General features: G+C 31.8%; 1 protein-coding gene and 1 long non-coding RNA gene across 5 annotated transcripts in view; both read right to left on the bottom strand.

The window, feature by feature from the left end:
- Positions 1-20,220, bottom strand: part of LOC126889923 (E3 ubiquitin-protein ligase MYCBP2) — a 743,799-nt gene extending 723,579 nt beyond the window's left edge. For all 4 annotated transcript variants that reach the window (XM_050658657.1, XM_050658658.1, XM_050658659.1 and 1 more), the window contains exons 1-5: positions 19,892-20,220; positions 9,306-9,972; positions 6,533-6,850; positions 1,100-1,486; positions 738-909 (exon numbers count right to left, since the gene is read on the bottom strand). In XM_050658657.1, coding sequence (XP_050514614.1) covers positions 738-909; positions 1,100-1,486; positions 6,533-6,850; positions 9,306-9,972; positions 19,892-19,962 — 1,615 coding nt within the window. In that variant the 5' untranslated portion in view covers positions 19,963-20,220. The remainder of the gene's footprint in view (positions 1-737; positions 910-1,099; positions 1,487-6,532; positions 6,851-9,305; positions 9,973-19,891) is intronic.
- A 2,526-nt stretch (positions 20,221-22,746) lies between these two features.
- On the bottom strand, positions 22,747-26,209 carry LOC126890537 (uncharacterized). The gene is made up of 3 exons (XR_007700350.1): positions 25,600-26,209; positions 25,347-25,541; positions 22,747-23,554 (listed from the first exon to the last, which is right to left on the bottom strand). It is a non-coding gene; the product is annotated as an uncharacterized LOC126890537 (long non-coding RNA).
- Between the last annotated feature and the right edge of the window lie 18 nt (positions 26,210-26,227).

The following is a 26,227-nucleotide window of genomic DNA, read 5'->3' as shown; positions in this document are numbered from 1 at the left end:
TCAAAATTTGGTAACAGAAGAGTAAGCTTGCCAAGCTTGCCTGAGGTTGGACCAATTACAAACAAGCTTTACGGCGCGGGAAATTTGAATTACTCCTCTTGGTTTAAAAATAGACTATAGTAACCAACTACTAAACATTTACTGCTTTGCTGTAGGCGGGATATACAGTAATGAGCACGCTAATAACCGGCAAAATAGCTCAAAAGATGGAAAACATAATGCATTGCGAAACAAAAACAGATGAAACAAGTGGAGGTGGAAATTATCGTTAAACGTATTAATTAACATTACATTACATAGCTTCCCACTTTTAGACGTCTGTGACAGGAGTATTTTATAAAATTCTACTGTCACAGTGACAGTTGTCAAACTCCTCTGATACGTCTAAAGGTGGGAAACTATGTAATGTAATGTTGTTTTAGACGTTTATAACGATAATTTCCACCTCCACTAGTTTCATCTCTTTTTGTTTCGCAATGTATTATGTTTTCCATCTTTTAAGCTATTTTGCCGGTTATTAGCGCGCTCATCACTGTATACGTGAGCATTATCGAAAAAGCTGAAGGCATTTGAAATATGAGTGTACTGACACGTACTCAGTATTCATAAATGCCGAATTGTGAATTTTTCCCGAAGTAAACTAGGCTCAATAAATATAACTCTCAATAAGTTTTGAGGAATTCATAGTAAGTATAAATATAATTAAAGCGACAAAATGCTTTTTAAAAAAAGCTTACCTGTAAAAAATACAGACCCATCATCTGTCAAAAGAACTGCGTGCAGACCATCATGTCCAATGGCAACCTGGTTGATTTTTGGAGCTTTTGTAATTATCAATTCAGACCATTTTCCCGTTCTAACGCCCGATTGTTTTATTCCAAGAGCTGAAGATTTACCGCAATATAAGACCTAAAATTAATAGATTTACAAGGTTTTACGTCAGGAAGATCATGCACCGACTCTATATTCATAATGAGGCATATTCAAGAGGAATCATTAGAATACAACAAACCGGCATATTTGTGTTTCGTGGACCCTAAAAAGGCATTTGATAGGGCAAAATTAAATGACGTTATCCATCCATAAATCTGATGCTTACCTTTCCCGTGATAGTTCTAATCAAACCGAACTCCTTTCCAGTACATATAGTTATGATCTCTTCCTCGCTGCCCGTATTCACCGTGTACGTTCCGTTTTCTTCATCAAATGAAGAAACCCCAAAAACGTCTACGCATTTCCTTGCGAGCTTTAGTGGCAATTCACTGACCAATGATGCTGGTGATATATTCTGATTAAGCATCCTTACAACAAAGCCATCATCTTTAGCTGGCGATATTACTCCTAAATAGTCGCCATCCGAAAAGACAACAGTCGCAGATGAGTCTCTGTTGTGGAGAGGAACTGATCCAGATATTAATAGGTTGGATCTCTCCACTATCAGAAATTCTCCACCTCTTCTGCCGATTAATTTTAAATATAGATTACCCTAAAAATAAAAATATTTTGAGTTATAACATAATATAATAGTTACAAAAAACAAAAACGAGAAATTAAACTAAAAGAAAAAAAAAAACAAAATTAATCAATGTATGTTATACACACTATTAGGCTATTAATTATGTTCAAAATAAGATAGCTAAAAGGAACTACAACGTTAACGGGATTTTATTGTCTCATATGATCAATGTACCTCTGAATTTGAAAAATCCGCGGAGTGCTACCATTTAAATTGGTGCGTTTTTGAGAAAGGGGTGAATTAGTCCCTAGGCACAGGGTGAATTAGGGTGAGTTCTATGAACTTTTGGTACAAACACGTCTACAGTAAAATTATTCCAGGTTGAATTTACTATCGAAATATCACTTTTTAAATTCAAAAATATTTTTTTTTACAAAAATATATTTAAAAGAAAAGCAAGAAAAAACACGAAAGAAAGCAATTTTGTTTTTTGCCCCATAACTTTTTTCTACAGTCATATAGGTATAGACATTACTTGAGCAAAAAATAACTTCCATCCTTACTATTTAAAATGACGTCTGGTAGAAGCCTCTAGGATTTACAGATTCCGAAATAGGATTTTTCAAAATTCGCCGTTCACAGCATTTTTGGGTCATTTTCACCATTATTTCGCAAACATTGTTCTGTAACTTTTTTCGCATTTCTAGGTATATGCAATGGTACATTTAGTAGAAAGAGAAGTCAATTACCTTTAAAATTGTCTATCGCATAAGGTTGTGCGACTATTTTTAAGCAAGTTATGATTTTTCAAGGTCTTATACTTTTAATGATTTTTTATGTTTATCGTTATTTTTTTTTAATTTCTCATTATGACTTTTTCTCTTATACATTTAGGTATAGACATTGTGGAATAAAAAAGCTTATTTTCTTTACTTTAAAATGGTGTATTACAAAAAATTCTAGGAATATCTTAAAACAAGATATCCGTAGGATATCCCAGAGTATCTGCAATTTGAGAAAAAATTTAATTTTTTTAAATTTTTCTCAATTAGAAGAATATAATTGAACATTATAACATAATTTTTAATTCCAAATAACTTTTCTTAATAACACTTTTCGATATTGTGAAATATAAAGGTACTTTGTTCTTGAGCAAAATTCATATTTTTTAACATACCTCGTACACTATTGATAACACTTTATGTCTGATAATTGCATTTTAGGTTTTAGACTATGCAGAGCGTTTTATAAAGAATATTCTTTTTTCATAAAGTTAATAATAAAAAGTTTTCCATATGGTTCCTACTTAGTGGGATCTATTATTGCATGTGTCACACTTTGAAAAAGCTCTTGTTTAGAAATAGTCCTAGAATTTTTTGCAATATACCATTTTAAAGTAAGGAAAATAAGCTTTCTTTTTTATTACACAATGTATATATAAAAAAAATACCTAAATATACAATAAAATAAGTTATAATGACAAATTTAAAAATAATCGTAAAATATATCAAAACTCATTAAAAGTATACAATTTGAAAAACCATATCTTGCTTAAAAATAGTCATATAGCCTTCTACAATAGATCATTTTAAAGATAATTCACTTTTCTTCCTATCAAATGTAACATTGCATATACCTAAAGCTGCGAAGAAAAAGTTTGCGAACAATGTTTGCGAAGTAACAAGGAAAATGGCCCAAAATCGCTGTGAGTGGCAAATTTTGTAAAATAATATTTTGAAAACTGTAAATCATAGAGCCTTGAGCCTTCTACCAAACGCTATTTTAAAGAGAAAGGACGAGTTTTTTTTTCTGTGAAGCAATGCCTATAACTATATCCCCGGGGCAATAAACAAATTTGCTACCTTTCGTGTTTTTTGTTGCTTTTCATTTGAATATATTTTTGTAAAAAAAAAATAGTTTTGACTTTAAAATGTTATACCTTGATAGTAAATTTAATCTGGAACAATTTTACTGTAGACGTGTTTGTACCAAAAGTGCATAGAACTCACTCTAATTCGCTCTGTACCTAGGGACTAATTCACCCCTTTCTCAAAAGCGCACCCCTTTAAATGGTAGCACTCAGCGGTTTTTTCATATTTAGAGGTTCATTGACTATATGAAACAATAAAACCGCATTAACGTTGTAGTTTCTTTCTAAAATACATAATCAATAACCTATATTTTATGTTATCTAGTAGATATTGCAATTGCTGGACCCAGCATACAGCAATCCAGCTGGATCCAGCGTTATTTTTACATCCTGGATCTAGAAAACCGTGCTGCATCCAACAGAGCGGATCCGCAGACATGTCAAATTAGAAATAAGCTAGTTGGTGTCTTCATCTTCTTCGGCTTTTTCCCATTATTAGTTCGCCGTTTTCGTCTTCCACGGCACTCATTTCTTCCAGTCGCCATCTCTGAGGTCTCTATACGATGATTGTTTTTATTATTTCATTACTTTGCTTTATTGGTACCTGTGTTTCTTTATACAGTCTTTGTCCAGATTACAGATTACATCCAGAAAAAATAACTGTTGTGGTGGGGTTTATGGGCCGGTGGAACCGTCGGTCCATATTTTTTTAAAACAAAAACCAGCAAAATGTTACTGTGAATGGAGACCGTTATCGTGCCATGATAACAGACTATTTGGTGCCTGAGATTGAAACTCGTGGTCTTGACAATATTTGGTTCCAACAAGATGGCGCCACTTGCCATACAGCCCATGAAAGCATGGCTTTACTGCGGGAATGATTCAGTGAATAATTTATTTCACGCTTCAGACCAGTATATTGGCCGCCTAGATTTTCTTTTGGGGCTACCAAAAGTTCGAAGTCTATAAGAATAAACAAAACAGGCTAAGATTGAGGCATTGGAAGCCAACATTACTCGAGTCATTGATCAAATACCAATCGAAATGCTCGAACGGGTAATCGAGAATTGGATATTCAGAATGGACCATGTTAACCGCAGTCACGGCCAACATTTAAAAGAAATTGTCTTTAAGAAGTAATTGTAAAGAATGGTTCTTTTGTACGATAATTAAGATTTTTTAAATAAAATTAATTTTTTCATTGTTTTCTCTTTGTGAAAAAAGTAGGTACACTTCGCGTCAAAAAAAAACTGGTACAAGTCTTATAACCGAAAATCGTGTTTTTCTAGTTGTGTAAATTGGTCTTGTCACATATGTCATTCTTATTTCTAGGCAACGTTGCCAGTTCAACTAAAATATTATAACAAACCAGGTAAAAGCAGGGCTGTGCGGCAGACCGCAAGTTTTTAGTAGGTTTACTAAAAATTAAAACAACATCGAGCATTCTCGATTAGTCAGTCACATTTATTTAAACATGCATCCTAAAAAATTCTCTTATTAATTTTGTAATGTTCCATCATCTCAATTAAGTACCCATAAATTAATTCGTGTTCTAATATAATTTATGACAGATATGATATGAATGACACATAATAACTCTAGACATGACATTAAATTATTATGTTTAATTTAAAATCGAGAAATGTGAAGGGTTTCTCGTAGAGTTGTGGGATACTAATAAATAAGACACACTGGAAAAATTAAAATTTGAAATTAATACAAAATGAATAACTTTTACAGTAAACACTTGTGAAACTTAAATATTATGTATTACAATAAAATTCGAAACTGCTGAAATATTAAGCACATAGGTGGAAAATGTCGCCTGTCAAAATGTTCAATGTGTTTTATTAAATGTATTCATTTTTTTTTCGAATCATGAGAAATATAATAAGAATTTTTCACAGAAATACGCCAAAGTTAGGCCACACACATTACCATAATGTGTATCGGTTGCGTTCCGTCACAGTGAAGTTATTATAAATATTGACAATTTGAACTGTCAAAATTTTTATTTTATCATTTCTTGTTTAAAATAATAATAAAATTGATAAGATAGCCTCAGTTGAGGAGAAAGTAATAATAATAAAGATGTTTTATTCAGTCAATAGTGTGCGAACAATAAGGTATTGTCCTTTTCATGATCATTTTTCAGTGCGTCACAAATGATAGGAAAAAGGGTAAGTCCGTGATAATACACATTTATGACATTTATTCTAACATGACATTTTAGTTAAATCTGACAGTTGTCACATTTTATTTTCAATTTAGAATAAAAACAAATCAAATGTGTTTCTTGCATTTATAAAATGGTATTTTCTTTGATTTGTATAGTCTTATAAATTATACAGATTATATTTGTAATATTATTATCTAATTAAAAAAATTATTTTTTTTAATTATGGCGCCATCTATCGACAACTAGAATAATCACAGAACTAGAAGTAATCACCGACGTGTCTTTTTTTCTGTCACATACAATTTAATGCGTTAGAAAGAAATCGAAAAACTGTGACGCACTGAAAGATGATCATGAGAAAAAGAATAAATAATAACGTGGGCCTAACTTTTACACACATGCCTACTGTGGCATAGGTATTTTTCAAAATGTTGGAATGTGTTTAAATCCTAGAACAATTTTAGCTTTTGTTTTTAATACAGATTTTAATCCCATACAAATAGCTTCTCATGATTTTTGTTGTAAAATGATTAGGGAAGCAGGGATTTAACAGTTTAGAATTTTACATTGAGTTACCTATGGCCCGTTTTACGATTCACCACCATGATTTTTGAACGTTATTTTTTGTATTTAGATTTAGGGCAATTCCATTATCTGTGCTGGCAACAACGCCGTGATTCACGAGCCATTGTGTCCAGTCTGAACACAGGGTTACATTGGGAAAAAAAAGTGTACCAGTTTTTTTGACGCGAAGTGTACCTACCTCTAATTGAATCATCCATTTGAAAGCAAAAAATTAAAAAAATTGAATTCTGAGAGTGAGAGCATTTTGTCTATATTTAAGGAGGGGTACCCTTTGTTCCCTAACTGCTCATAATATATAAATTATAAGTGACGTTTGTGTGAATCATGATATATTTTCATTTAAAAATGTTCATAGATGTATTTCAACGTAATAAAATAAAAAAGGAGAAACTCCCTACTTTTTATTCCAATTTCTATTTAAAAAATGGTAAAAGTTCCTTACATTGCAAAACACCAAACTTCCACTTTCATTTGGATAGAAATCGGGTTTCCATAGCACAACATATCCTTTCAATGTACCACCATATCCACTACCAACTTTCAACAAACCCTTCGAGGTGAAAAGGTATAAATACTGTCCATCATACGCCAAAGATTTTACTTTGATTTGACTAGTATTTAATTCACTAGGAAATTTAACGTGGAATGAGTTGATTTTGGCAACATTGGGTACACCATGGGTTATCCAGTCTGGTCTGATCGTTTTGCCTAAGAGTACGCCATGCACACTTTTCTGTAGTGAAGATAGTACGGCAGGCATCTAGAAATAGAACAAATTAGAAATGTTACAAAATCAAACAAACATAATATAAAAGTAATAATATTTAAAAATAATTTTTGTTTCACAAAATATTCTTAAGTTAATAGTAGTGCGTTTTTAAATATATTTTCCGAGTACAGGTTTAATATAAGCGGAGATAAAATAATATATCCCTGTTTGCCACCCCCCTTCTTATATCAACTTCTTTCAACTAAAACCTTATGGTGTAAATAATAAAGCGTTAGATACATACGTAAGACAACCTCCGATCGTAACACTGCGATGAATGACATCATAAAAAACTGTACCATGCAAAATAATAGCGTTGGTTTCCAAGGATGCGTTGGAAGCCACCGCTTGCTGAGCTTGCACATTCCATTGCCGCAGTGAAGAACCTTGAATTTTTCACCGTAATCTGACGTAATTCATCGCAGTGCTACGGTCGCAGTTTGTCGGTGCCGCTTTCGAGGAAACCCAGGCTTAAGTGACTTGCTGTTGCGTTTAGTAAATTTCAATTTCCGACTTATCATCGACTTATTTCGTATGCTTTAACTTTAAATGATGACGTACGGGTAAATATTCCCGAACTCAACTGTATATACGTTAATATATACGTTTATAATATACAGGGTGTCCAGAAACTCTACCGACAAACGAAGATAGGAGATTTCTCAGATTATTTCATTCATAGGAGAGTCTGACCAATAGAAAGCTACAGAAATAAAAATTAAACTCATAATTTTTGATAATTTCCCGTCGTCAAGTATATTACGTCAGATGCCCTTCGTTGCTATGAAAAAATACATTCAGTGACATTAATGACAATTAATGTTTTCAAAATTATAAAAGTGATGACTTTCAACCGTCAAATATTTATAACAACTGAGTGTTTAAATGTACTAATTTGTACTTACATAAATAAATTACAATAAAATTTTAGTTTTGAACAGTTTTGTTCGTGAAATAATCGCAACAAATTGCACTCGATCTCTAAAATTAATATATAATTTTTGCCCTCGTGAAACTTTGATATAATTTCACTCACCTTCGCATCGTGAAATTAAAACTGCCAAAGTGTCACTCGGGAAAAATTCAATAATTTTAGAGCTCTTGTGCAATTACTACTGATAATTTTAAGACAATTTAACCAAATTCACCTAGTCCGAAAATGCGTCCTAAGGGAGCTAGAGCTCTTTGAAGATGGCGTCTTGTAATTAGTTTTTCTTAAATACCTTCAGAAAGCTTCTAGTTAGAAAAACAAAAATTGGTACACAGATTTAAATAGATATAAATCGATTCCATCTATTGTGAATTTCTAGTACCAGTCATAGGCGCCCGTTTTGGGTGGGGCAACGGTTATTTTATCGCTTAACTTTTTTGTCTTTAACTTTTAAGCATTTTTGATACTTGATTATAAAAACGTGAGGTATTCTAGTACTAAAAGTTGCTCTTGTTTAAAGTCGGTAGGACACACCGTTTTCTAGAAAAATCGATATAAAAATTTTTCGTTTCCTGAATTTGAAAAAAAATTGAAAAAAATGTTTCAAAAAAATCCGTGTATTTTACCAACTTAAAGCAAGAGTAACGTTTAGTACTAGAATATCTCATAATTTAATAATCTAGTGTCAAAAATTCTTGAAAATTAAAGACAAAAAAGTTATCCGATAAAATAATCGTTAACCTACCCAAAACGGACGCATATGACCGGTACTAGAAATTTGCAATTAATGAAATCGATTCATCTCTGGAATATAAATAACGTACCAGTTTTCGTTTTTCTAAATAGTTTTTTTTTCATTATTTTTTGATATTCAAAGAACGAAAAATTTTCAAATTGATTTTTCTAGAAAACGGTGTATCCTATCGACCTAAAGTAAGAGTAACTTTTAGTACTAAATCTACTAAAATACCTTACATTTTAATAATCCAGACTCAAAAATGCCTAAAAATTAAAAACAAAAAAGTTATTCAATAATATAACTGTTTCCCTACCCAAAATGGACGCCTATGACCGGTACTAGAAATGTGCAATAGATGTAATCGATTTATCTCTAGAAGATAAATATGTGCACCGATTTTTGTTTTTCTAAATAGAAGCGTTCTGGAGATATTTAAGAAAAAATAATTACCAGACGCCATCTTCAAATAGCTCTAGCTCCTTTAGGAAGTATTTTCGGACTAGATGAGTTGGGTTAAATTGTCTTAAAATTATCTGAGGAAACTTCTGTCTTCGTTTGTCGGTAGAGTTTCTGGACACCCTGTATACGTACCCCAATAACTTTAGAAATAAGTCGTACATACATCTTTTCGACCAATAGTTGCAGCTTTTAATAAAACCTGATGAGTCTAACATTATCAAACGCCTTCCCGAAACTTAGAAAGCACAGAAAAACAACTTTTAGACTTCAGAAAGTCACCAATAAAGAAATAATAAAGTTATTTTAATACCACATACCTGAATATTCTGCAGAGATAAGGCCCTTGGGCACATCAATAAAGCTGCAGATGCAGAAAGGTATTTTCCAGTGTCTCCTTTGACGACAACCAATGATAATAAACAAGCACAAGCTACTGCTGTAAAGTGACTTCCATCATTTGGAACGAAGCTTTCAGGACCGTGGAGAGTAGCTAAGTCTAACAGTAACTCAAAGAGAGAATCGATTACATCTGGAGGTTCGCATTTCAATGCTTCCGGAGCTTGTCCTTGCAGAACATCTAACAACGCAGTTAATGCTTTCGTGCACAATACTGGATGTGTAATGCGGCTTTCTTTGATTAACTCGAAGACAGATCTCAAACCAAGACCAACTATTTTAGAGACTTTAATCGCAGTATAGCAAGTACTTTGGGAATTGTCTTCAGTATCGCTTTCGATTTCACTTTGATCTTGGGAAGGTGCGCTACAGCTACTATTTAGGTATTCTTGACTGGCTTGTTTCATCCATCTATCCAGTACTGCCAAACGTATTGAAGCAAATACGGCAAAAGCAGATGCGTTTCCGGGGAGTTCGATTTCGGGTGCCAGTTGCAGATCATTTTCACATTGCGAATCGAATTTATTTTTCTGTTTGTAACGGGCTTTTACTGACTTCTTTTTTAGGCGTTTCCATTCCAGGCGCTTTCTAAATAAAAAAGACGAAATATTTATATAAAAAAGCATATGCAGAGAGAGTCTGTAAAGTGGAATAAATTCAATATCTCAAATACTAATTGTTTTTTTGGAAATTGCTCAGACCCGTCGATTAGTATTTCAAATTGTCCTTTTTGACATTCAATAAAAATGTATACAGGGTGTCCCAATTTAGAGATATGACGTCATCGTCGATTTTCTTAAATGGCAACACTGTCATTTTGATAGCTAATTTGATAGGGTTTGTAAAGTTTACATAACTGCAAAATATCAAATTTTTATTCTCTACCATTTACAAGATAATAGAAAATAACAAAGTTATATCTGTAATTTGGAATATATTCAATATTTAAAATACTAACTGTTTTTTTGAAAAATGCTCAGACCCGTCGATTAGTATATCAAATTGTCATTTTTGACATATAATAATAATGTATACAGGGTGTCCCAATTTAGAGATATGACGTCATCGTTGATTTTATTAAATGGCAACACTATCATTTTGATAGCTATTTTGATAGCGTGTGTAAAGTTATACACATCTGAAAAATTTCAAAATTTTATTCCCTACCATTTACAAGATAATAAAAAATAACTGTTAAAAGTTATACACAACTGCAAAATTTCAAATTTGTATTCTCTACCATTTAGATGATAATAAAAAATAACAAAGTTATGAAAAAGAAGTAATCAACTAATAATTGAATTTAATTATTTCAATAAATTAAGCAAAAACTCATAATGTTGCCCTCAATTATTGTCAAATTGTCAATGGGCAACGTTATGAGCATTTGCTTAATTGAAATAAATAAATTCAATTATTATTTGATTACTTCTTCATAACTTTGTTATTTTTTATTATCTTGTAAATGGTAGGGAATAAAATTTTGAAATTTTTCAGATGTGTATAACTTTACACACGCTATCAAAATAGCTATCAAAATGATAGTGTTGCCATTTAAGAAAATCAACGATGACGTCATATCTCTAAATTGGGACACCCTGTATACATTATTATTATATGTCAAAAATGACAATTTGATATACTAATCGACGGGTCTGAGCATTTTTCAAAAAAACAGTTAGTATTTTAATTATTGAATATATTCCAAATTACAGATATAACTTTGTTATTTTCTATTATCTTGTAAATGGTAGAGAATAAAAATTTGATATTTTGCAGTTATGTATAACTTTACAAACCCTATCAAATTAGCTATCAAAATGACAGTGTTGCCATTTAAAAAAATCGACGATGACGTAATATCTCTAAATTGGGACACCCTGTATATATTATTATTGAATGTCAAAAAGGACAATTTGAAATACTAATCGACGGGTCTGAGCATTTTCCAAAAAAACAATTAGTATTTGAGATATTGAATTTATTCCTCTTTACAGACTCTCTCTGTATAGAGAAAAATATTAATAAATCATACAGAAGTAAAAAACTTCGTTTGTACAATGGTATAAAAAAGTTTATTAAAATCCACGTAGTATTTCCACGTTAGAATGAATGCAAAAGGTTAATTCATTCTAACGTGGAAATACTTCGTTCTAGGCACTGAAGATGATCTGATCTAGATCGAAAACGTTTTGCGAATGCTTTTGGATGACTTTTAATGGTTTTTAATAAACTTTTTTATACCATTGTACAAACGAAGTTTTTTACTTCTGTATGATTTTTTAATTATGGTATACAGCCAGCTATTGGGTATTTTCCCATTGATTTTAAAATTATTAATATACAGAAAAACACAATTATTGGTGATACGGGTAAAAACGACTAAAAATATGTAAAAAGATACAAATAGGCATAGAGACAGAGCAGAAAATGCAAAAAGAAATAATAAAAAGGCACAAAGAAAGAAAGAAAGAGATATATAAGTATAATAAATAATTTAATACACATATTATAAATTACAGACAAAAAGATAGGTATTGTTACAAAACTGACTTTTCTATTATCTCTTAGGCACTAATGTTTAGTTTTAGTTGACTTTATTTATTTTTAATAACTTATTTCTAAACAAATGAGAAACACTGAATTTATATCCTTTATCTTACAAACTACGATATCTAATTTATTTATTATACTAAATCTACTAATTAATCTAATTACAAATTCAAAAAAATATACCGCGCCCGTTACATATCAAAATACCGACGCGACGTTTTCAAATTCACAACTAACTGCTAATTTCAAAATCCCTCTTATTTATACAATGCTTGATCATCTCGAATACAAAAGAATTATCCAGAATAAACGAGTATTTACATAATAACTTAAAGAAAGTAAAATCGAATTTACTAGTACAATAACAAAAGAACAATTATTAGAAAAAGGTATGTAAACAACTAGATCAAGATCTTTCTTTAAATTAGGGTCCCTCATAAATCAATCAACCACAGGTGCATAAATAATTGTATAAAAAGAGGTTACTTGGTAAACATCTTCGGCGTCTGTTAGGCTGGGAGCTGAAAACAGTCGGGTGACATAATGATATCACAGTAAATTATATAAGTAACAGTGAAGGTCACACATAGAACAATATTTACAAAAATGATCAGCAAATATTCTATCTCCTTTCTCTTTATAAGCTATTGTGCTTGTTCATCGGCAGATTGATACCCCTATGGAAGGTTTTCACTCCATCTTTTGAACGGATGTCCCATACATCTCTACTGATTGGTAGATCTCTTACTATTTTGATCACTCGAGTCTTTCCCATCCTACTTATGTGATTATTCTATTTTATTTTATTTTAGTTTGTACGGTAGTTATGAACGGTACATTTTCTTGTAATGTCTTCACTCATCTTTCGATATCTCAGTGTACTTCCTGTAATTCTTCTAAGGACTTATCTCTGCCATTTTTGGTAGCCTTTGTGCTGTAGCTATATTGAGTCTTGTTTATAATGCATGTGTTATTATTGGTCGTATATTGGCTTTATACATTCTTGACTTCATCTCAATGTTAATATGTCGGTTTCGCCATATAGGTTATTAGGGCATCTTGCCAGTCTATTTGCTTTTTGTACTTGATCTCTCACTTCTTTATTCAGGTTTCCATAGATGGACAGTTAGACAAGTCGAAAACGGCGGGTTCGTTGGAAAGAATATTCCCATGAATTTTTTTTGCATAATCACATTTGTAATACACCCCAGAATAAGGTTAAAGAAGTCGCCCACGAGAAAAGTGGTCCAATTTTTTTAACAATTTTTTTTAATCAAATTGCAAAAATTATTATTTTTAGTCTGGACAAATTTTTTTAGGGTTTTTAGACCATTCTGGACAAAAAAGGTCTCTTGTAATTTTTCTCTTAAGTTGATGGTTTTCGAGTTATAAGCAACTTAAAATTTGAAAAACGCAAAAATGGCAATTTTTAAGACTTAATAACTCTGTTAAAAATTATTATTATGAAAGTCAGAAAGTGACTAAATCAACGATTAAAGCCTCCCTACATGATCCTGAAGAAATTTGTGTCATTAATCTTTTTCTAAACTGTTATTTTTAATTATAACAATAAGCCGTAAGAGCATATTGACGCGGCTGTAAATGTGAGTGCGAATAAGATGCCCCATTGGACTGCCGGAATGGCATCTCTCTCGCACTCACCATAGACGGCCGCCTAATACGTGCTGGCGCTCATTATTATTACTTAAAAATAATAGCTTAGTAATAAAATTATGACAAAAATTTCTTCAGGATCTTGTAGGGGGGGGGGCTTTAAACTTTCATTTAGTTACTTTCTGACTTTCATAATAATAACTTTTAACCAATTTATTAATCCTTGAAAATCGCCATTTTTCGTTTTTTTTTTAATTTTAAATTGTTTATAACTCGAAAACGATCAACTTTAGAAAAAAATTATACGAGACCTTTTTTGTCCAGAATGGTCCAAAAACCTAACAAAAATTTGTACGGGTCAAAAATATTGATTTTTGCAATTTGATTAAAAAAAATTGTTAAAAAAAATTGGACCACTTTTCACGTAGGCGACTTCTTGAACCTTATTCTGGGATGTCTCACGAATGTGATTATACAAAAAAATCTCATGGGAATATTTTTTCTAACGAAACCGCCATTTTCGCCTTGTCTAAGTGTAATTTCAAGGTATTTTATTTCCTAAAATAAAAATAAAAAGGTACCTATACCATTTTAAACTTTACCTTTTTTTAATTTTATTTCCATTATTTCTTTAATACTGATGCTATCGATTTCTATTATATTCTACCTGATTGGTTATTTGCTGATTAAATTCTTTGCTTTTATGTTAAATCTGTAGACTAGTCTTTGCATCTTCATCTTGGGTTATCAATATTGAGTAGTCTGCGTAACACAGTTCTTCCTTGTTTCCCATTCCGTATCGCCTTCCTTTCGACACTTTTGATTGTTTCGTCCATGAGTCATGAGTAAATTAAAGAACACGGGGCTCAATGTGTCCTATGATTTCTCGACATATAAAATCTTATTCGACCATATTTTATATGATTAAAACAATTATTTATCGGAAAATGTTAGACCAAATCGTTAGACCAAAAATTGTCTTCATGGTTTATGAATTCATTACAAAATGCACCATAGCATGTCTTTTCTCGTGATTCTCAGTCAAAAAGGTTTCATTACAGCTCGACCGTCGCATATAGTGAAAATGATCCTGTCTTTGATTTTCCATAAATCGTCAGTTTGTAAGAAAAATTTCAACATCCCGTATCTCGGAAACGAAGCATTTGCGGACAAATGTTTATAAAGCAATCGGTCATTATTTTTCCATGCAGAATTACCCTTAAAATTTGTCGCACTTATTTAGAAACACCCTGTACTGATGAAGAACATGGCTAGTTGTTAAAGTACCTACCTAACTTTTGTATTATTCAACATAAGCGAATGAATCAAAAAACAGAATGTTTAGAAAACCTAAGGCTATAGTTGCGTTTTAATTTCAGTATTTTATAAGTGCTAGAATATTCCACAGGGTGTTGCGAACTTTTAGAAAAAAACACAGTTTGATTCGTACACCCGGTATACAATGAAAATTTACTTCTTTAGCAACAATAACATTAGGTACAGCGATATTGTAAAGAATAAGGCTATAACGTACTGAAAAAATTACTTAAATCGGTCAACAGATTTAGGAGAGACGAGACATCAAAAATGACCAATTTTTTGGGTGCCCGTTTTCTTTGACGCGGAGGGTACATAATTTACTACATAATAGTTATTGGGGATATACAAAACACGGATTTTTACGTAGACTGTAAATTAAACATATTATCTGAATGTTATCCTATTTGAAATTATCCGCTGAAATGTAGGTATTGGGTGCTTCATTTATAAGATAGCTAAACTAAAAAATATCAAATTAATAAAAGCAATATACCTAAGAGTTATACTTGTGCAAAGACAAAAAGAGAAATCCACAGGGTGCCAGGCGGTAGGTAGTAGGTAGCGGAAATTGGATAAAACGGGATAGTCGGATAAAACGGGATACCTGGCCTAGAGACCCAACTAGTGCTGCTACAGTGGCGGCTCGTGACCTCAGTATCCGAGTAGGCGACACATATAGTGTATAATAATATGTACATGTACATACCTATATAGGTACAGGGTGTTTGGTAAAGAATGGGCCATAGTTTAACCTTACATTCCTGAGCTTAAAATTGGTCGATTTAAGCTAACTTACCTTAGTACCAAAGGTAACCAAAGTTGATAATAACCGAAATACAGGGTGTCAAACTTCAACTTTTATTTTATTTATTCTTGAATATTTCCTGACAGACAACACGAAATTTGGTAGTTAAGCGGGGTTTTTTGGGATTAGAAATCTAAATTTGCCATCAAAAATGATCTATTACCCAGAGGGCCTATACGTCTTTCAGCGCTCATTTAATACGTTTAATTTTTTTATCTCCCACGCCACGTAGTTTTTGAATCAACATTTTTATTCTCTTAATATTTTTACTTTAAAAAGTATACTACATTCATCTCGCTAAGCTCAACTGTTTTCGAGATAAACGCATTTTAAGTCTGCGATACAACATAATTTTTGCATATCATTGTAGTTAGACCCGAAAAATAAACTTGAAACCATAATAATTGTGCCAGTTCTCATATTTATGTCATTGCATCGCAAATTCCATTTGAAGAAATTTGAGATACATTTTTGTAAATTTTTATGATTTTGAGTTATTTTTCGGGTGTAACTGTAACTAACTACAACGATATGCAAAAATTATGTTGCCTCGCAGATTTAAAATGCGTTTATCTCGAAAACGGTTAAGTTTAGCGAGATGAATGTAGCATACCTTTTTTAAGTAAAAATATTAACAGAATAAATTTTTTATTTAGAAAGTATGTAGAGTGGGTAATAAAAAAATTGAACATATTAAATGAGCGCTGAAAGACGTATGTGGCGCCCTCTGGATAATACATCATTTTTGGTAGCGAATTTAGATTTCCCGTCTCAAAAAATCCCCGCTTACCAAATTCTGTGTTATTATCCCATGTCTGTTAGGAAATATTCAAGAATAAATAAAATAACAGTTTTAACTTTGACACCCTGTATTTCGGTTATTATCAACTTTCGTACTAAGGTAAGTTAGCTCAAATCGACATATTTTAACCTCAGGAATCTAGTGTTAAGCTATGGCCCATTCTTTACCAAACACCCTGTATACAGTGTGTGCATTTAAGATGAAAACACCCTTATATTTCGACTATCAAAATAAATACAGATTTGAAATTTTGCAGTCATTCATTTTGATGGTTTACACTTTTTACGATAGTCAACTGAAATTTAAATTTTAAACGCGGCCTACTGCGAATTCACAAACAGGACGAATTTTCAATATTTTGTTTCGCGTTAGAGATATCGCAAAAAGTTTTTTGGAAAAATTGTTAGAAATATTATTCTAACCCCACATACCAAATTTCAGGACAAAATTCGAACTTTTCGTTTTTTTCAGAATTGGTAGTCAAGATCCTAAAACATGCAATTGGCAGTTCCGAGATGCAGCTCGGCACAACCAATGTCAAAGGCTCAAAAAAATCTAGCCTACCTATTGCCCGAAAATACACGGCCAGGCAAGCGACAATACAACCGCTGTGCTTAGCGTAAATAGTGAGACAAATGTGAATTCTGTTCGGCTACTTTTTAGAGAGCCTGCCCTAGGGTATAGCCGTCGTAGTAATGCTACGCTACGGGGAGCGTACAATAATTATTACAACTTCAGAGATCAATTAAAAAGTAGCTTTGTATTATTTTAGATTTTTAGATACTTAGGTATTGTATCAAAAATTTATAAATTACAGTTTTGAAATAAGTAATTTATATTAATAAATAATTTATTATTGTACATTTGAAGAGGTTAGGCGGCGCCTACCTTGCCTACCCTGACTGGCCGCCCCTGTGCTGCTATCAATCGGACAACGACGAAAACTTGTTCTCAGTCATCACTTAAACATTCTCAGTTCGTTTTACCTCGATGCCACTATTTTATGAAAAGTTGTTGTGTTTAGAATTGTTTGACTCTATTTTTTAGTTACTTTGTACTTTTAAGTGCGTTGTTTTCTACATTACATTGCCTACATATCTAAACGTATAATTCCGGTGACTATTATATTTAATTAAGCACTCATTAACGAATATTCTCATGTGTAGTCTATCTAATTTTACTTTTACGTTTAGGCAGGAGCTATTTTTGTTTTGAAAAATGTCTGAGTTGGACAAAACGGGACACTTATAAGTTGGATAAAATGGGATACAGTTTTTTATGTCCCGTTTTATCCACCTAATTATTTGTTGGCCTATAATTTTTTTAAATAGCGATAAGGCGTGTTCTCATACTGCAGAATAGAACAACATATTTTTAGTGACTTTTGTTCTGATATACGTACCTAGTCCTAAATAAAAGGTCTTATTTCCCATTTTGCAATAAAACAAAAAAGGCCTATTTTTAAGTTTCTGACTAATAAAGATATTGTTTTTTCAAAGGTAAATTTTGATTTGCAGCCTTATATCTACTTAAATATACTTTTTAGTTAATTTTATGCAAAAAATTAAATATTGTGAACCTATCCCGTTTTATCCAACCGTGGTATGTTAAAACGGGATGTGCAGGACTTTATTAAATATTTTTTTACTATTTTCCAGTTATTAGAAATAGCTAAAAATATGTTTTTTGTGTGCTTCAATACATGTTATTCCTATAAAAAATAATAATATGATAATTTCTTTAACATTTTTTTCCGTAATAAAAATAAACAAGAATGGTATCCCGTTTTGTCCAACTCTCCCCTACCGCTGTCGGAAAATTATTTAATCAATTTTTTTAAACAACTTCAAACAATCAATTTTTTTACTTTGACTAAATTTTTATTAGATTTTTTGGGTCATTGTGAGCAAAAAAGGATTTCTTGTGATTTTTCTTTAAAATGGATTATTGTCGAGTTAAACGCGATTTAAAATTTGAAAAACGCGAAAATGCCCATTTTCAAATCTTAATATCTCGATTAAAAATTATTATTATGAAAGTCAGAAAGTGACCAAATCAAAGTTTAAAGCGCCCCTCCTACAAGATCCTAAAGAAATTGTCAATAATTATTTTAACTAGTTTTGATGGGAAATAAGCCACAATTTTACTAAAAAATGATTTTATTAACGTTTCCACGCCGAAATCGGGTGCCGTTGTCAAAATACAAAAAATATTAATTAATTAATTAATTAATTATTAATTAATTAATTATTAATTAATTAATGTTGCTGCTTAGTAAAAAAATTCTTCTAATAATTTATTTAATCTGACTCATTTATATCGGCAATTCAGACATATATTATACATTTAGTAGAAATTTATTATACAAAGTAGAAGATTTTAAAATGATATTGCCAATATTTATGAGTTGAGTTCCTGGGACGACTTTATTGAAAGATAGTCACAAAAAAACATAACATGTGATCTGTTTTTAAATGGCTTATTTCCCATCAAAACTAGTTAATTGCAAAAATGCCACAAAAATAGCTTCAGAACAACAATAATTATTTTATTACAAAGTTGTTATTTTTAATTATTATTAACGATGAGCGCTAAGCGCGTATTGAGGCGGCCGTCCAATGGTGCATCTCTCTCGCACTCATTGGACGGGCGCCTCAATACGCGCTTAGTGCTCATTGTTAATAATTATTATCATTACAGGATCTTGTAGGAGGGGCTTCAAATCTTGATTTGGTCACTTTACGACTTTCATAATAACAATTTTTAATCGAGTTGCTAAGACTTGAAAATGGCCATTTTCGCGTTTTTCAAATTTTAAATCGCGTATAACTCAACACAAAAATCGAGTTTAGTGAAAAATCACAGACCTTTTTTACTCAGAATGACCCAAAAAATCTAAAAAAAAATTGTCCGAATTGAAAAAATTGATTGTTTGAATTTGTTTAAAATAATTGTTTAAACAATTTTCCGAACGCGGTACCGCCTGGCACCTCTGGATTTGTTATAAGGATCTCTTTATGAGTATAAGTTTGTGCAAAAAAACGAATCAGAATAATTTATCCTAACGGGGACAAGCATACAGCCTGGACTAACAGAGCAAAAGCATAGGTACGGCACAATATCACTTTTTTTCTTTGGCATGTTTGCTATCGGAGGTTTTGCAATATTTTTCCGCAAGTGAATGGACTATTATTCCCAACAAAATTAGAGTAAATTGTATTAAGATACCACAAGAAAATACATTCAGAACAATACTGACATATTTTTTATAAAATTACACAATAAATCTATTATTTGATTGGACTTTCAGACAAATATTTCATATCATTGGATTTAAAGCAGAGTAAAAATTGCGCACATACACGGAGGTACCTATTGAGAAAGTACTATAAAATAAAGCAGGTACTACTTACTTTGCATGTTCTGGAAGAACTTTATAAGCTTCATGAAATATATTATTAAAATCTTCAGGGTCCGGCAACATTTTTCGTTAAATTACTACTTTATTTTGTAGTTTTTAGTTCATGGTAGTTGTATTATTGATTTTCTTCAAAGTGTGTGTGTCATCGTTTCTCGTAATATAAATCGATAAAACGCTAGAACTCGCACTAGGAAACGTTTAAAAATATCTAGATATAATGCATAAAAGTTAAATTATTAAGTATTTTCGGTAGAATTGGTAACTGTTTACAGATTTATTTAAAATCTGTTCAAAACAATCCGCCGGCGCATAGAATTTACGTCTGACTCATACAGCTGATCAGTAATCAGCTTTACAAGTGATAGTTATCTCATGCGGTGTTGCCCAATTAGTTATTTACAGCTTACATATTGAGTTGCGCCCGATAGAGCGAAATATAGGCAACACAACATTAGCAAAATATGCGCGTTACCGTATTACTTTTTATTAAAAGTATTCAGTTGTTTTTTTCTAAATTTGCCTAAATATGCAAATGTCTATTAAAATACTCAAAAATAAAAGTAAAAAACAAATAAAATGACACACAAAAACTGATATTATAAGAATTAGGAATCTAACAACTGTCCTCATCCTCAAAATATCGAAGCTCTCATTTTTTTCTAATACATTTTCTAATTTATTCCTAATTTGAATACCTGTATTTCCGGATTTTTTTGACAAAGACAGAAAATATGTTAACCGAATCACTTAACCGATAACATTAACCGAATCACTTTCCTTTTTGACTTTATTAGATCTGGTAAAAAGCTAAACTTTTATGAACATAAGTTCTCTAGGAATTTGTACGTTACTTAAAAGTTTTTGGCTTTCAGTTAAACAATGTGAGTCATTTTGAATATCTAATACAACGTTTTTATGGCTTCAAAATGATTTGCTGCTTTAATACGTATTCTATGTATATCTTGTAATTATGGGCCCTGGAAGCAATCTTACCCTCGTTACAGACATTTTTCTTTATATATTTGTACACGTAAAAGGTAAAGATGCATTGAAATTGATTTTGTATCTTGATTTTTCATTTCTGTAAATAATTTATTTTTTCCAATACAGTCAAAGGTTTGTTTGAAATCTACGAATTTGTCTACGGGTGTGGAGTTTTAAATATGTATGCAAAATAAATCGTCTTTAGTTTAAATATGCAGTTCTCTGAATTGGGCAAACATATGCAATATTATGCATCTATATGCACTTTGCTTAGGTATATTCCGTTCTTTAACAAACTATTACCTATACATTTCACCAAAAGTGAAAGTGTGAAATTTCCATCAATGAAGTGAGAGTGAGTACTACTGTACTCACTGTACTATACTGCACATTGTCATACAAACGGCCAGGACACAAGAATCTACAGGTCGAGCAAGTCTCGTAAATTTCACGATTGCGAGCCACGCTTCACGCAACCGTGTTTGCGTACTTGTGTTTCGAGTTGCGTGGTCGTGCGGAGTTATATTTACCAATTCGCGCAATCGTACTTCTGTGTCAGGTGAGGTGTTTGAAAATTTGTGTAACTTGATTGCTTGATTCTGTGGTGTGAAGGTGGTTAAACTTTTGTTTTATTTTTTTTTTGTTTTGTGTTTTTTGAAGATAACACAGAAAATACAAGAGGGCAGCATACTTTGCAAAACAACTGTTACAATTTGAAATCAACAATTTCTTAAGTTGTTGTCTTGCAGGTAAAAAAAGTGACTTTTTAAAAAAATTATATCTTGGAAACTAAAAATTATTTTTATTTATAATTGAAACATGTAAAAGTATAGTACTCTCAAAAAAATTTTAGCCAAAAATATTCATTTTTGTAGAGTTGACTGCAATTTTTCGACAACAGCCCTTTTTTGCGGTGAGCAGCATAACAAGTCCAGTCTCATCTGAAATCAAAGTTTCTTGTAGTTTATACCTCTGGTTAGTGAATGAACAAAGGATTTTTTATTAGATGAGGTCATTTTTGTTTTATAAAAAAAACTACTTTAAAAATGAGAAAAATTGGGGTCAAAAATGTGTTTAAACTTATGTAAAATCTTCAAATTAAATTTTTTTTAATTCCTTCATTCATATTCTAGCCAGAGGTATAAACTACAAGAAACTTTTTGATTTCAGATGAGACTGGACTTAGTTATGCTGCCAACGCAAAAAAACTTAATGAATATTTTTGGCTGAAACTTTTTTTGAGACTACCTTAAGTACTATACTTTTACATGTTCCAATTATAAATAAAAATAAATTTTAGTTTTCGAGATATAATTTTTTTAAAAAGTCACTTTTTTACCCACAAGACCTATGTAACCCCTTAAAAAAATGTTTGGAAGAATATGTTTGATGGCCAAGATGCATACATATATTTAGAAGGAAAGTTCCTGATTTCTGTAGTATAATACATAATACCGAAGAGGAAGTAGCCCTAAGCGCCGGACTCCACTTGCGATTTGTAGTTGTGAAGATTGAACACATTCTTTCAAATAGAAGTCAATCCATGATTATTTAGTCACAAATGGATTGACTTGTATTTGAAACAATGTGTTCAATCTTCCTGATTACAAATCGCAAGTGGAGTGCGGCGGTAATAACACCAAAATATTCCATAGAAGGTACACAGACATTGAAAAATTCCTGGAATATCCCCGAAAACATGTTCCCAGAACATCCCAGGAAAATCCTGTGTCAGCATTTTAAACATTACCTGAATGTCTTATTGGAACATTCCATGAATGTCCACGAATGTTCTCTGGACATTCAAAATATATTTTGTAGACATTCCCTGGATATACCAGAATACAGTGATGAGCGCTCTAATAACCTGCAAAATAGCACAAAAGATGGAAAACGTATTAAGTAGTGAGATAAAAAGAAATGAAACTAGTCGAGCTGGGAAATTTAGCGATATTAACTTATACATTTAGATTGTATTGATTGTGTACCACCTTCAGACGAGTTTGGAAACTACCACTGTCACAGTGACAGTTTTAGTTGACATACTCCTCCGATATGTGTAAAGGTGGGATCAATATAACGTAAATTTAAAGGTTAATTTCGCTAAATTTCCCAGCTCGACTAGTTTCATTTCTTTTTATCTCACAACTAAATATGTTGCCCATATTTTGCCGGTTATTAGGACACTCATCACTGTACATCCTTGCTGATGTGACAATACCTCCTATCTGTTTTTTCATGAGTTTTGTATGAGAGATGGAAAAACATGTTTTAAGGTCACCTCCTGTGTTCATATGTAAGTTTTGACTTGTTTTGTAGTTCATAGATAGTTTAATTTACTACAAAACAAGTCAAAAAATATCATATGAAAACAGGAGGTGACCCTAAGACAAGTTTTTAGTCTCTCTTACAAAACTCATGAAAAAACAGATAGGATGTATTATTACATCACTGACGATATGTGGCCATACCAAATAATACATCCTTGATAAATATAAACATTTTTATTGAACAAAATCTTTTCATACATTTTTTTAATGCAATTTACTGATATTCCTAAATATTTCAAAAAAATGTGTCACATTTGCTTTGTAAACCTTTCTTTTGCTTTTCGTAGCCACATATTCCGTTTCCTTCCTGGTTTTTTGTAGACCACTTCTCTCAGCTGATTCTAAAAAAAAATAAAATAAATGGTAATTTTTCTATCCTTTACAATTAACAATCAGAAGAAATATTATTTACAGATAATGATATGCATAATAATAATAGGTTTGTTCTAGCATCAGTTTGAAACCATCAGCGAATAGTGGACCAGCGCGAGTAGAGGGGATCGCACTGGTGACTGTATTATGTTCTTTTACTGACCAACTGTTTGCTGATGGTTTTTGACTAGTTTGACTGTTTGCTAGAACAAACCTAATAATAATGAATATTTTGTATTTTGACAATGACATCTGATGTGGAAGTCAAAACATTAATAAAATTATTTTTTCAAGTTAACTTTCACATGCGCGTCTTAAAATTGTACTTTTAATACTTATATCATAAATAACTATTAAAACTATCTTAAGAGGAAACAGTATCGATCAACAGGTAGCGAAAATGTGTTCCAAGATTGCGGCTGTAATTTTGAATATTTTTTCGAGATATTTGGCACACATATTCGTAATATAATAAAGAATGGCGGTACAGAGCCCAATATGAAAAATATATTAATATGTGGAAATTACTCTGTAATTAAATACAATATAAAAAAAACGAGCTTGTACCGCCATTAAGAAGAACAAAAAAATACACTTTCTTCAAATACAACTTTTTTATCCGATTTTGTGTTATTTTGGAACTACTAAAATTTTTTATTTCATTAGTAGTTCCAAAATTACACAAAATCTAGGCATCGGATAAAAAAGTTTATTTGAAGAAAGTGTATTTTTTTGTTCTTCTTAATGGCGGTACAGGCTCGTTTTTTAAATATTGTATAATTACAGAGTAATTTCCACATATTAATATATTTTTCAAATTGGGCTCTGTACCGCCATTCTTTATTATTTTACGAATATGTGTGCCAAATGCCTCGAAAAAATATTCAAAATTACAGTGACAATCTTGGAACACGTTTTGGCTACCTGTTTATCGCTACTGTATTACCTTAAAACATTGTAATTTGCTAAACCAGTATATTTTACTCTACTACTACTCTACTAGCTACCTCATTTTCCACTGTTTCTAAAGACTTGTTTACATGGGTAGAGTTTTGAGGAGAGTAGAGTAGCGGTAGTACTCTACCAAAAATGGTTTGATACCATTCACATGAGGAGAGTACAAGTATAGTACTGATGCTAGTATAGTGAAACCGATTTTTGTATTTTTAAACACTCTTGATTATAAGTGCACCTTAAATTCTTAATTTTTTGCTTAAGCTCGTTTACTCCAAAGCCCCCTTTGCCATTCTTTTGACGATTTCATCCTCCGCAGCTTGCTGCAAACTTTTATTTCTGTAGTACCTATACAATACCTAAATTCCATAAACACTGGTTTTCGCCGTATTATAGCTCTACAAGTTTTAAAGTTTCATCTTCGGTGAACTTCATTTTCACTATTGACACAAAACACAATTCCAGCCAGAATGACAGCGCCCCCATGTACTCTCCTACCTACTCTATTCTGCCATAATTGAGCGTGTTCCATGGGTAGAGTGTGCAGCCGAGTAGACATTTTGGCAGTAGTGGTGGTCATAGAGTAGTTACTTTGCCATAGGTTGCTAGTCACTCTACTTTAACTCCAACTATACACTCTACCAGCTATTCTACTGTGCTGAGCATTTTTACAGGTAGAGTTACTCTACTCTATCAAGTACTTGCATCATTACTCTACCCGTGTAAACAAGTCTTAAATCTACTGAATGAAAATCTACTTAATCTTAATCTACTCTTAATGAAAAATGTCTAAAATCATTTACCCACCTAGTATTATTGTAGAATTTAAGACAGTCCAGTGCCTTATAAATAATTTCAATATGAATATTTTTTCCTTTAATTCTCCTTTGATACCACTCCATTTTAGATATTCTGGAACTTATTTCATTGTGTTAATAGCCCATATTTATTGAAGGAACCCAATCTGGAGATTGTTATTATCGATTAAGTCGGCTGGTTTTCCTATAAGATTAAATTGTTAACATCTTCAAAAATCGTTACTGTTGTAATTGTAACTTACCAGATATAAAATGATTACAGCAGACAGGACAGGAAATATTTCATTTCGCTAGTAAAACCTGTACATTGTATTGCATTTAACCATTGTTGTCTCTCAGATACCTTATTTAGTTCAGTTTAAAAGTGAACTTTATCTTGACTTTATCACAATTACTTTGCATTTCACACTTCAAAACACAACACCAATGAAGCATATTATCTTTCTAAATTAATACTTCCAGAGAAAATGTTAAATTAATCTTTGTACAACACAAAATTACAAAGAAATACAACTAAAATTATCTAAAACTCATTAAGAACAGATAGAATAAGATTTATCTTTTACACCCAGTAGCCATATTGATTTAATTGTGACCTACTCAAACTCAGTAGAAGTAGAAACGATTATATTTAAATTTGGTAAATATAACTCCGCACGACCACGCAACTCGAAACACAAGTACGCAAACACGGTTGCGTGAAGCGTGGCTCGCAATCGTGAAATTTACGAGACTTGCTCGACCTGTAGATTCTTGTGGCCAGGACCGTCAGTGCGAGTGCGAGGTCCGTCGTTTGACGAATGCGCATCATGATCGTAGTTATTTTCACACTTTCAGCTATATTTGGTGAACTGTACGTATACCTTAAAT

This window comes from Diabrotica virgifera, chromosome 8 (genome assembly GCF_917563875.1).
Source record: "Diabrotica virgifera virgifera chromosome 8, PGI_DIABVI_V3a".
In the NCBI taxonomy this organism is placed as follows: Eukaryota; Metazoa; Arthropoda; class Insecta; order Coleoptera; family Chrysomelidae; genus Diabrotica; species Diabrotica virgifera.
Note: the sequence above shows the minus strand (reverse complement) of the source record. Positions and strands in the feature narration are given on the sequence as shown.